The 12,420-nt window shown below is 41.3% G+C and overlaps 1 protein-coding gene across 2 annotated transcripts in view; it reads left to right on the forward strand.

The window, feature by feature from the left end:
- AIG1 (androgen induced 1) overlaps window positions 1–11,780 on the forward strand; it is a 257,134-nt gene extending 245,354 nt beyond the window's left edge. The window contains exons 5-6 of one of the 2 annotated variants that reach the window (XM_043888445.1): window positions 4,932–5,095; window positions 5,709–6,040. In XM_043888445.1, coding sequence (XP_043744380.1) covers window positions 4,932–5,095; window positions 5,709–5,734 — 190 coding nt within the window. In that variant the 3' untranslated portion in view covers window positions 5,735–6,040. Of the gene's footprint in view, window positions 1–4,931; window positions 5,096–5,708; window positions 6,041–11,105 lie in introns of those variants that run through there. The other variant, XM_043888444.1, reaches the window with a different exon arrangement.
- Window positions 11,781–12,420: the final 640 nt, after the last annotated feature.

Below are 12,420 nucleotides of genomic sequence, written 5' to 3' on the forward strand. Positions count from 1 at the left end.
ATGAAGCAATAGAAACAGTCCCTCACCTCACAGAACTCAGATGTGCTAGAGGGGAAGAAATGTTATACAAATAAAGATATTCATATTTAAATACTAATAAAAGAAAAGCTTAAAAATAAAAGAGATTCGTGGTTCTCTAAGAATGAATAAAATCTGACCTATTCTAGTAGATCAAGGAAAACTTTCCTGCATCATGGCTAGTTAGTTATAATAGTTGAGATAAGATATAGAGGAGAAATATAACAATGAGTCTAAAGGGCAGATAACTAACACAGTAGACAGAAACAGAAGCACGTGTAAATCCACGTGGCATGAGGGAATGTGGTAAAACCAAGGAACCAAATGAAAGCCAGCGTAAGAGAAGCAGGGTAGGCGGTGGGGGTATGAGACAGGTAGAAGCCAACTCTATGAAGGGCACTCTAGACTTCGTTAAAAACCAAAGTCTTTTTAAAATAACACATTGGAAGGCCACTGATGTGTTTGAAGCAGGAATGCAATGTGTTCAGATTTCTGGTTTGAAACACTCACTATGGCAATTGTGAGGATAAATTGGAAGGAGGCAGAAGTAGATGTGGAAACAAATTAGAAACCATTACACCACTCCAGGCAGAGATGAGCATAACACAAATTCAGATGCTGATCATGGAGATAATAGTAGAGAGATGTGTGAGATAACCTTGACAGGACAAGGTAATGGACTGACTACATGTGGTGAAAGAGATGGACACAGCACAGATGACCCCCAGGCTTGAGTTACAAAACTGAATGAGGGAGAGTGCCATTCGCAGAAGGGAATACCAGAGAAGGACCAGGTTTGCTGGGAGAAAAAGCATGACTCTGGGTGTAGCTAAATCGACTTCGAGGTAGCTTTAAGATATGTAAAATGAGATGTTTTGAGGACTGTTTGATAAACTGTTCCAGAACAGAGGAGAAACCTGTTCTAGACTCCATAGATTTGTGGAGTGTCTGTGTAGGTAGTAGACATGCAGCATTGAACATGAAAAAACTCATCAGCCAAGAAGACATGATATGAGAGGAAGGTTTAAAAATCAATCCCTAAGGAAATTCAACATTGAATGGCTGGAGTAAAGGGTGAACTTAGAAAGAAAACCAAAAAGAGCAGTCAGAAACAGAGAGAGCAAACAGGAGACATTGAGGTCAAAGAGCCAGTGTGTTTTAGTGGAGTATCAAGGAAAGAAGCCAGACTGCTGGTGGAAGAAGAGCGCAATGTACGGAGCTGGAGTCAGTGAATGTAAACTCAGCGGAGCAGATTGTCTTTGATGAGAAGGAAAGATACAGAGCAGTATTTATGAAGCTGATGGAAACTTTTTGACTGTGTTTGAATGGGAAGCATTTGAGCGTATTCATCAGCTATGAAAAAATTAGTTTGAAAGAAAGGTGAATACATAAGAGAAAAAAAGCCTGATGGTAACTGTAAGGTTCCCAAAACAGCAGAGAATGGGCACCCGTGACACACCTCCACTTACCCTAATTCTGACTACACTTGTCATTTTTCCATGAGTATCTCTATTCCTCGTTAGACTGCATTGCATGGGGACAAGACTCACCTTTGCCTCGTTTTGCCTCTGTATTCCTGGTGTGCAACACAGCTCAAATAGGAGGCATTAATAAATTGTCATTCTTAATTGCACATTCAAGTGAATGAAATTGGAAGGACATTTAATAGTCAATCCCAGAAGTCTTGTGATACTACAGCATATGCATATATATGTATGCACAGGCACACACTCGCTCACACACACACACACAAACTGTTGTCATCAATTTGTTTAGATTAAAATTCAAATTGGCATCATTACTTTAAGCAGAAGCTGTTTGAGCACTAGTTCAGGAAGGCCTTAAAGTGAGATAGAAAGGGAAAGTCAACCAAGAACTGAGAACTCTCCACCAATGGATGAGCAAGGTCGTGAGTCGTTTTTGTGCAGAAAAAATGAGCCCTGATTATATCAAGGGAACAAATGGTGAAAGCACACAACCTGTTAAGACAAGTGTCTGCATCATTCACACCAACTCAGGTGAAGCCCCACACAACAGGACGTTTATATCTGAGATAGTATGATGACCTACTAAGTCAAAACCAGTTTAAAAAAAAAGAAAACCGGGAGGGGGGATCGGGATGGGGAATAAGTGTAAATCTATGGCTGATTCATATCAATGTATGACAAAACCCACTGAAATGTTGTGAAGCAATTAGCCTCCAACTAATAAAAAAATTAAAAAAATAAATAAATAAATAAAGTTGAATGCCCAGGGAAAAAAAAAAGAAAACCTTCTCTTCCTTTGGAGACAGTTTTGAATATCTCATACAGGGAAGCAAGTCCACACAGGAGAAAAGAAATCAGATGTACATTCCTTTCCTGGCTTTGCCATTTTTAAAGACAAGTTGTTTAATCCAGTCTCTGTTTCTTTGTAAAAAGGGGATGATTCTACCTCATGGGATGGTTAAATAAAGTAAAGTGGCTTACATATCAGAGCACCATTCTCAGAATAGCTCTCCACTTCCCTAACTGGAGAACTTTACATTTCCATTGTCAGTTCTGACATATCCTCATTTTACTCCAAAAACTCTGATTTTTACGTCGGTAGATGAGGATGAAGGGCTTCACTGGTGGCCCAGACAGTGAAGAATCTGCCTGCAGTGCAGGAGACATGGTTTCAATCCCTGGGTTGGGAAGACCCCCTGCAGAAGGGAATGGCAATCCACTCCAGTGTGCTTGCCTAGAGAATTCCATGGACAGAGGAGCTTGAGCAGCAGTCCATGGGGTCACAGAGTCAGACATGGCTGAGCAAGCATGCACAACGTAATATTTATCATTCTAACCATCTGTAGGTGTACAGTTGGGTGTCATTGAATTCATTCATGATGTTACATAATCATCACCACTAGCCACACCCAAAATATTTTCATTATTCCCAGCTTAAACTCTGTACCATATATGATCCTCCCCATCCCACACCCCCCCAGTCCCTGGTAACCTCTATCATACATTCCGTCTCTACAAATTTGCTTATTCTAGTATCTTATATACATGAAATCATACAATATGTGCCCTTCTGTATCTGGCTTATTTCACTTAGCATTCTGTTTTCAAGGTTCATCCATGTTGTAGCATGCATCAAAATTTTATCCCCCTTTGTAGCTGAGTAATATTCCATTGTGTGTGTGTACGTTTTATTCACCCATTAATCTGCTGATGGACACTTGGGATGTTTCCACCTTTTGACTATTTTGAATAATGCTGCTGTAAACATTGGTGTCCAAATATCTTTTTGTATCCTGCTTCAGTTCCTTTAGATATATACCTCAGAGTGGAATTTCTGAGCCTATGAAACTTTAATACCACAGATAAACTATATCTGTTGATGTTCAGTGTATATATATATATATATATGTATGTATCTCTATTTTGTGCATTAAAGAGTAATATTTCTTTGCTACCTTCCTAGAACCAATTTTTACTTCCTTGAGGTGGGAGTAATATCACCCTCATTGAGATTGCAAGCTCTAAGGTAAAGGCAAGTTTCTTGTCTCAGATGAGGTTTATAGATAGGCAATATACACATCGATCAACTGCTCAAAGAGGAGTGAAGCCATGGATGATATGGAAGATGACCCCCAAACACATAAATGTTTCAAGTAATTTTTATTACCCATGCAATAAAGTAATCTGTATCCTATTTAGTCTTCAGAATTAACAACGGTTGATAAAGTAATGAACCCAAGACTGTTTTGGAAAATAGCTCTCAGCAGTTGTGTCAGGACTAAACCAACGAAGCAGATATTCTTACTAAACTTTTAAAAACAAGGGAGATTAATGATATATTCCCAGTGAGCCTAAAATATCTCCAGAGCACAAATAGAATAATTACAAGCAAGGATTATGTAAAACAGGGTGAAAAAAGAGATAAACAAAAAGTGCTCCAGAGGTCAGGTGCTGGGAAGCCAGATGTCAGCGAGGTTACTGGATGGCCCGTCAGCACACGGGATGCCTGTTGGTACCTAGTTGGAAGGCAGCATGGCAGAGTTCCTGGAACATTCTCGCCTGGGTGTTACCATAGTGTGGTTGCCTAATGCTGTATTGTTTCATGGCATAAAGAAGAGATTAAGGCGATTATGTAACTGTGTTTAGAAAAAATAACAGTTTCAGACACTTGACCAGACCCTTCAAGTGTCAGGAGAGGCAAGGAGAGAATGGGAAAGTGCAAGATTGGAGGCAACTAAAGAGACGACTGCTAAAAACAACGTGGGATCCTGGACCAATAAGGGACATTGGTGGGAAGACTGGGGAGTTTCAAGTGAAGTCTACAGGTTAAGTACTTCATTTTAGCAACTGTACCATAGTTACCTGTTGTTTAGTCACTAAGTCATGTCTGACTCTTCTGCGACCCGATGGACTGTACCCCACCAGGCTCCTCTGTCCATGAGATTTCCCAGACAAGAATACTGGAGTGGGTTGCCATTTCCTTCTCCAGGGGATCTTAGCAACACAGTGTCTCCTGCATTGGCAGGTGGGTTCTTTACTATGAACCACCAGGGAAGCCTATGGTTAGATAAGATGCTAAGATGCAGGGAAGCTGAGGGAAGGGCATACTGGAACTCTGGGTACCATATTTACAACTCTTCCCATGAGTCTAAAATTCTTGGGTTGGCCAAAACGTTCATTCAGTTTTTTCCATTACATCTTATAGAAAAATCAGAGTGAACTTTTTGGCCAACCCAGTATTTTAGAATAAAAAGTAAAAGAAAACAAATAACAACAACAAAGTTTCTGGTAGCTGCTGAGAGTCAGGTGCAACTGATATTGCCAACCACTGTTTGGAGTTGGGGGTCTGTGTTTGTCATAGCGGCAGCTCTGAAATCTGACATCAGAGTAACTTCTGTCTCTGTCTTCTTTCCGACTCCACTACAGGGTATGTTGGGTGCATCATGTAACCGGGATGTGGGTGTACCCTTTCCTGGAACACATTGGCCCAGGAGCCAGAATCCTCTTCTTTGGGTCTACAACCATCTTAATGAACTTCTTGTACCTGCTGGGAGAAGTTCTGAACAGCTATATCTGGGATACACAGAGAAGTAAGTATTATTCAGGGGGGCATAAAACAAAAGAACTGCTGCCGAGACAGATGGAAAATTCCACTGTAGCACAGGATCCCTTATGAAGAGTTTCATTTTTATAACTTCAATATTAATTTAAGAGCTGCTGGCAGTTACCTGAAAGGTTTATTACTCACTGTGTCATTTTCGCTAGTAAAACATCCAGATCTAAAAGAAAAGAAGCACGTCTATAAAATTTTATAGGGAGAAATGTAGTGTTTGCCGAAAAAGAAAATTAGGAAATTCATTCTGATTAACAAAATACTACCTTAGCTAAAAGGACTCCCCACTACCCCGATGAAATAGATAAATTATTAAATGTAACCAAACAGTCTCATTAGAAATCACCCAGATCTCCACTTTTTGCGTCATTGTCTGCGTGGGTGCAGTGGCTGCCGAGAGGTCTTGCCACCGTTCTGCTAAAACTCTGGGCAGCACCGGAATGCCTCTGGCAAGAATGATTCACCAGTGACTGTCATATTCAAGACTTGAAGGTGGCAAAGAAGAATGGGCAGTAAAGGGTAATACTTCATGGCTGCAGAAACCTTCTTAACCTATGACTTGATTTCTCTTTTGTTTCTGTTTATGGCAGAGCCTCCATCTTGGCAAGACACGTAACCTTACCCCAGCTGTGCAAAACTGGTCCTAAGTCTATGTCAGATAACATAAAAATGGGAAGGTGGAAAAAGTCACAGCACAGGATGTAGTGATTTGAGTCCTGCATGAAAATACATCCAAAGGGAAGATGGTTTGAGGACCTTAGAGAGCTCTGGGCAGCTCCTCCGACACAGTCACAACATTGTAGATGTCACCTGTAAATGATCCCTGTTCCACAAACATCGGGCCTCCTGCTTTGTGCCAAATACTATGCCAGGAGGTTGATCTAATTAGACAAATAAAACCCATTCATTGCATGTCATTGAATTGGATTTCTTTTGTGTGTGGATCTTCTAAGATTGCATGTGTCGAGGTGTTGGCCAGTGTTAAATGGCCCAGAGGAATTTGAGGGTTTCCTTTCTCAGCAGCTGGCTTGATTTTAGGCAGTGTTCTATTAGGAAAAGTGCCAAATATTTGGATTCAGTTCAGGCTACAGCTTGGTGGACCAGAAATTAATCTTTTAATAATTTTCTTCTCTGTTCAATGGGAATTGTAATCTTTCTCTATTAGATAACTTATAAAAGTATTTAGTTAACTTACAAAAATATTTTGAGAATAAAATATAAACTTTTCTCAGCTTCTTGAGAGAAAGGCTACATTTAAATTTAAGCTAACGTGTCCAATCTGTGTTATTCAGAAAGTACTTCTTTCTGTTCCAGCTTCTCCTCTGTTAGCTCGAGTCCCATCTTCATTTGGTCATTGTTCTACTACTTCTAAAAGAGGATGGTCTGAAAACCAGGAGAGAAAGAAGCCAGCCTAGATTAATAGAATATTGCACTTTAGCAGCTTTGAGTTAGACATGAAAAATAAATAGTGAAGCTAAGGGGTTTTTTTTGTTGTTGTTGTTTTTTAATGATCTGTCCAGTTTAATTTGTGCTGTTCTCTTAAGCGATACAAGTTAAGGTCAACTAACATTTTGTAACTCATTTCAGATGTAGAGATTAATTTTACCTACGTGGAACCATCCAGTTAATTCCCCAAAGGCAGATGTTTTGAGTCAAGTGGGCATCTTTTTTTGTTTATGCAAGCAATTGCAAACTGATGGCCTCCTCCAAATTTTACCTGCCAAAAAGTTTTGTTAGGCCTACACAGAATTTTTGTTTTTGAAGCAGTATTTAAAAGTTGGGAGATTTCACATAAAGTCCAGATTTCTCAGCTAATCAAGTATTTTAAGATCTGGCAACTCCAAGGCCACTGTTCTCTGCTGGCAGCAATGGATTAGAATTGGGTATCAGTTGCCCCCTTTCCGATGGCTGTTAAGTTTTCCTTAGTTCTCACCTGGCCGTTTTGCTCCTTCACGGTAGCTGCCTGGTTCTGTAGGTAGTTGAATTTGAAATTGCTGATTAAAAGCAGTCACGCATGTGTGTGTCTGTGTGCGTGTGTTAGAAGGAATTGAGTACAATCAAGTACAGTGTTGCAATCCTGATTGCATTTACTCCACCCCAGACAAAATCCCCCAAGGAGCAAGAATGCCAAATTTGAACCCCCTTCCTTGGATCCATCATTAGGGATTTTTAATGGGTCAGCTTCCTCCACTTGGTTATGTTGGCTTCAACTTCAAAATAAAAATTGCATTATTACAGAGTCTTAGAATTAAAATCAGATTAGAAATCATCTAAACCAATCTTATTTTTAACTAAGAGGCAGCTGAGCCCAGAAATAAGTGACCCACCACAATAGATGGTAGCAGAGTCAACATCATTCAATCCAAGTGCTCCTGTCTAGAGAACCATCAGAATGTCACCACTGGAGACCCAGACACAGGAGAGCTCAGAAACTTCACTCAGAATCATGGACCTAGCTTACAGAATAACAAATAGATCAAAACTGATATGAACTGTGAAAAAAAATCCCTTAAAACAGGCTAAATTAACAATGAAACATTTTGCTCTTTTCAAAAGAAAATATTAATAACTCAAAGTGGCTTCGTGGATGTTATATTGGTTTGCTAGGGCAGCTGCAACAAAGGACCACTGACTGGTCAGCTTAAACAGTAGAAATGTAATATCCCACAGTTCTGGAAGCCAGAAGTCCAGAATCAAGGTATTGGCAGGGTTGGTTGCTTCTAAGGCGTCTGAGGGAGGGATCTGTCCCAGGCCCCTCTCCTTGACTTGCAGATGGCTGTCTTCATGTTCACACGGCATTTTCCCTTATATGCGCTGTCTCCAGATTTTCCCTTTTTACAAAAACATTGGCCATGTTTGATTAGGGCCACCCTGACAACTTCATTTTATGTTAGAAAAATCTCTATCGACAGATAGAATCACATCCTGAGATATGAAGGTTTAAGTTTGGGGAGACACAATTCAGCCCATAACATTCTACTTTCTGGCCCCCCAAAATTCATGTCCTTTATTCATGCAAAATGCATTCCTAGTAGCCTCCAAAGTATTTCCAGCATCAACTCTTAAAAGTCCAAAATCTCATCTTAAATATCATCTATGTCAGGTATGGGTAAGACCTGGGTTATGGTTCATCCTGAAGCAAAATTGCTATCCAGCTGTGAACCTGTGAATCCAGACAGAAATTTATCTACTTTCAAAATATAGTGGTGGAACAGGCATCAAACATGTATCCCCTTTCCAAAAAGAAGATCATAAGGAAAAAGGGGGTCGCAGTTCTCAACCAGGTTTGAAAGTAGCAGGACAAATTCCATTCGAGTTTAAGGCCTGAGAATAATCTTTGGCTGAAAGCTGTATCCTCAGGACTCATCAGAAGGGGAGTGTGGCCCTACCCTCTCAGGCAGCCCTCTTGGGCCAAGGAGGAGTGAACCCCTGAACCACCTTCAGAGTCATTCATCCTTCATTTCATCTTGTCTCTGTCCCTTTCAGTCCAGACTCGCTGTGTTTCGGCTGACACAAAATTCTCCCATGTAATTTCATGAGGGTCCAAATCATCAGACAGAAGGGTCCCCCACAGGTCTTTCCTGGCTTCTGCTGAAATGGTAAATTGGATCCATGACTCACATGCCTCATCTCTTTAGCAGATGGTTGTCCAGACACAAGCTTGGCCTTCTCTCACATTCTGAGGTCCTGGGCTTTAGGACTTCCACATAGGAATCTGAGGGGGGACACACTACAGCCTGCGACAGCTGAAATATTCTGTGCTTAAGCTAAAACTTTCTTTTAATTTCAGTGCATCTGACTGGAGTGACCAGTCTTATTAAAGTCAAATTTTTACGGCCAGAAATGAAAATGTCCAAAAGTGAAAGTTTGGGGTGAAGGAGGAGAAAGGAGAGGAGGTCAGAGCCAGGCCCATGGGACAGAAACCGCCACCTTGTCCGCCTCGCCCCCCACCGGTTTTCCACCCTACTCATGTCCCCACAGGCCCACACAGACCTCCAGGTCGGTCCCGCTGCCCTCCGGGCCCCTCTCCCAGCCTGGGGGAACCACATGTGACTGACTCTCTCAAGGTCAATCAGCTCTTCCGCTCCGTTTCTGACAGAACATCCTGCCTCAGCTTCGTGACAGGTTTCTTTCTGCTGGTTGTGTGGAAATTATACCTCTGCTTCTTCCAAATATTATTTACAGCTGTCTAATTTTTTCCCTTCACCTCAAAGCTGCCAAACTAAAGTAGGTGGGGAGCCATTTTCCCCGTCTGGGTCAATGAACAGCCCCTGTTCTCCACCCCCGCTTTTGAAGATTCCACTGTTGCTGCCAACTCAACCCATCTGCAGGAGAACACTTAGGAGGAAAGAGACTTTGAAAAGAAAAGCAAGCAGTGATTAGCTTCTCCACAGGAGCGGGAGCATGGGACAGAGTCGGGACCCAAATCATGTGCGCTCTTTGAACAGAATCTGTGCTGTGTTTTCCTGCCTCTGCCTTGGTTACCCAACAACAACCAAGCCATCTCCTGCCTTCCCTCCCTCAGCCCGACTCCTCCTCCCTTCACACGTCCTTACTCTTCAGCTTGAAGTTTTCCTTAATATGATTTCTGAGAAGTACTTTGGAAACAGTGCTACAGATCTCTGCCAGTTCCTTAGTCATGAAAACCAAACCTTAAAGACTGTCTCGGGACACCTGTTCTGAGCATGTTACCCGCATTCCACCGCTACCGCCCTGACCCCAAGCAGGTGGCGCGAGCAGCTGGGGGCTGGGAGAAGGGGTGGGGTGTCTCTCCTGTCCAAGCCCCATCGTGATCACCCGCCAGGTTCCCTCCTACTGCTTTTCCCCTAGTTCGACCGTCTCTATAGTCATTGTGTACTAACTTACCTCATAAAGGCTACTTAAGCTCCTACCATGAGACAGACACTGTGTTAGGTGCTCAGGATATAATCAGGAACAAAACAATGGGCTCTGCCCTCAGAGAACTTGGCAACTCTTAAAAGAATACCAGGAACTTGCCTGGTGGTTCAGCGGGTAAGACTCCATGCTCCCAACGCGGGGGGTCCTGGGTTCTATCCCTGGTCAGGGAACTGGATCCCACAGGCCATACCTAAAAGATCCTACGTGCCACAACTAAGACCCAGTGCAGCCAAATAAATCGATTTTTTTTAAAAAAAAAAGAATACCAACAGAACCTGCAATAGATGGGGTTCTTTTGTTCCAGTAAAAAGGCTCCGAGAATTTGATGTTAGGAGAAAAGTGTTTAAGTAGAAGCAAGAGAAAAAACGTGGGGAGCATTTGCCAGATTTAACTTTAATTTATGAGAATGACCTAAACATGTTCATCTCCAGGAAAATAAAATATCACTAACTATTCATTACAGACCACTGGCGAGGTCTGACCAGTCCGGTACGTATGAGTCTCTCAGGAAGAAAAACATAGTTCTACCAGGCTTGGGTTGAATAAAGGGAGAACTCGAGTTTAAGGACATGTGGGTCTGGAAATAAATCGTTCTTGTGGCTAATAAGCTCTCTATGAGAGCTTATAAAAATAAAACAAAACAAACAAAAAAAATTATTTGACTTTTGAAAATCCAGAGTCCTTGCTTTGGTAAGAGTCATGAGTAAAATAAAAATAAAATAAAAATAAATGAGGTCTCTGAAACTCATCAGCGCCACACCTCCTGTTACTAGAAGCTGGTTACAAGGCAGTCCGATTGGGATTTCTGTGCAAACTCAACGAGTCAAGAACTTGTGTTCCTCACTCCCAGAGGCCGTCAGAGCTGGGTGTGCCACAAAGATGTTATGTCCCAATTTGGGGAGAAGGAAGGAGAGGGAGGTCACTGAGGAAATTTCTGGAGAAAGTTGTGAGCGACTTTCCTTCTTGGCTAGGAGAAAAGGGATGGACATGAAGGGTGGGTGGGAAGAAGCGTGGTGAGATGAGAGTTCTTTTAAACCTACTCCTGCTGAATCTGATGTCCACATAAAGTACTTTGCCTGTATTTCCAGGCATGGAAGAGGAGAAGGAGAAACCTAAACTGCAATGAGATCTAAGTCTAAACAGAAGAGCAGAATGGAGCTACGACTGAAGACTCACTACCCCCTGGGCATCGCTGATGGAGGAGAGGAAGCTTCAGAGAAAATGGTGGAACCAGCCTCTGCCTCCCTGCCCCAAAGGAAGGGAACACCTTTCATGGAGACATATGTGTAAGAATAGAATATGGATATTTCCAAAATAACTTCCCCTCAATTGTGTTTTAAAGAATTCTTTCCAAAATCATTATTGATGATAAGCATCTTTTTTTTTCTGACTCTTCTAGTTTTTACAACTAAAATTGGTCATTGGATTTTAATTTTTGCAATTGTAATTCCATTTAATCAAGGAAGAAAAGAATCCTATTGTGTTTCTTGTTGAAAAATATGTGAAAATCAAAGGGGCTGATGTGAAGCAAAACATTTGTGTATTTATTTTTTTCCTATACTGAGTAACGTAAGCATAAGCCTGGAGGAAATGGGGCGGATGTTCCCTATTGCAATAATGTCACGATTGCCTTAAACAGGCAATGTTAGTAATAATTGCATTGATTTAGTCAAAACCCTGAGTGTACTTGGATCTCATGATTTAACCTTGTGAACATTTCCTAGATGCAAGCTATAACTTGAATAAACAGCAAGTAACCCTTAGCCCAGTGTCTACACAGTGCATCTCAAAACCCCTAGCAACACTGGTGTTTCTTTTCCTATTTTGTTTCTATTATTAATACTTCACGAAAAATGGGTTTACTGAGCATCTGCTGTGCTGAGTCATCAGTCGTGTCTGACCCTTTGTGACCCTTTGGACTCTAACCCACCAGGCTCCTCTGTCCATGGGATTTTCCAGGCAAGAATACTGGAGTGGCTTACCCTTTCCTTCTTCAGGGCATCTTCCCAACCCAGGAACAAACCTGCATTTCTTGTGTCTCCTGCATTGCAGGAGACTTGGATTCTTTATCCACTGAGCCATCGGGAAAGCTCAAGTTCCTATAATTTTTGTTCGTTTGTTTTAAAAATGTGGATCTTTCTGATAAACCCAAAAAAGAAAAAAGCTAACTCATGAAAAAGAAAGCTAACTTAAGAAATCTTTGACCATAATGATTTTTAAATAATACGCCAAATAGGTAGCAGAAAACACATTAAATCTTAGAGAAACATAAGCAAGGAATGAATAAAAATAAAAGCAAAAATTAAGTAAGGCAGCAGGAAACAAAGTGGAACTGATAAATATATTAATAAATGCAGTATCTCATCTATACAAATACGATTAAAATATGCAAACTACTTATAC

This window comes from Cervus elaphus, chromosome 26 (assembly GCF_910594005.1).
Source record: "Cervus elaphus chromosome 26, mCerEla1.1, whole genome shotgun sequence".
Taxonomy (NCBI): Eukaryota; Metazoa; Chordata; class Mammalia; order Artiodactyla; family Cervidae; genus Cervus; species Cervus elaphus.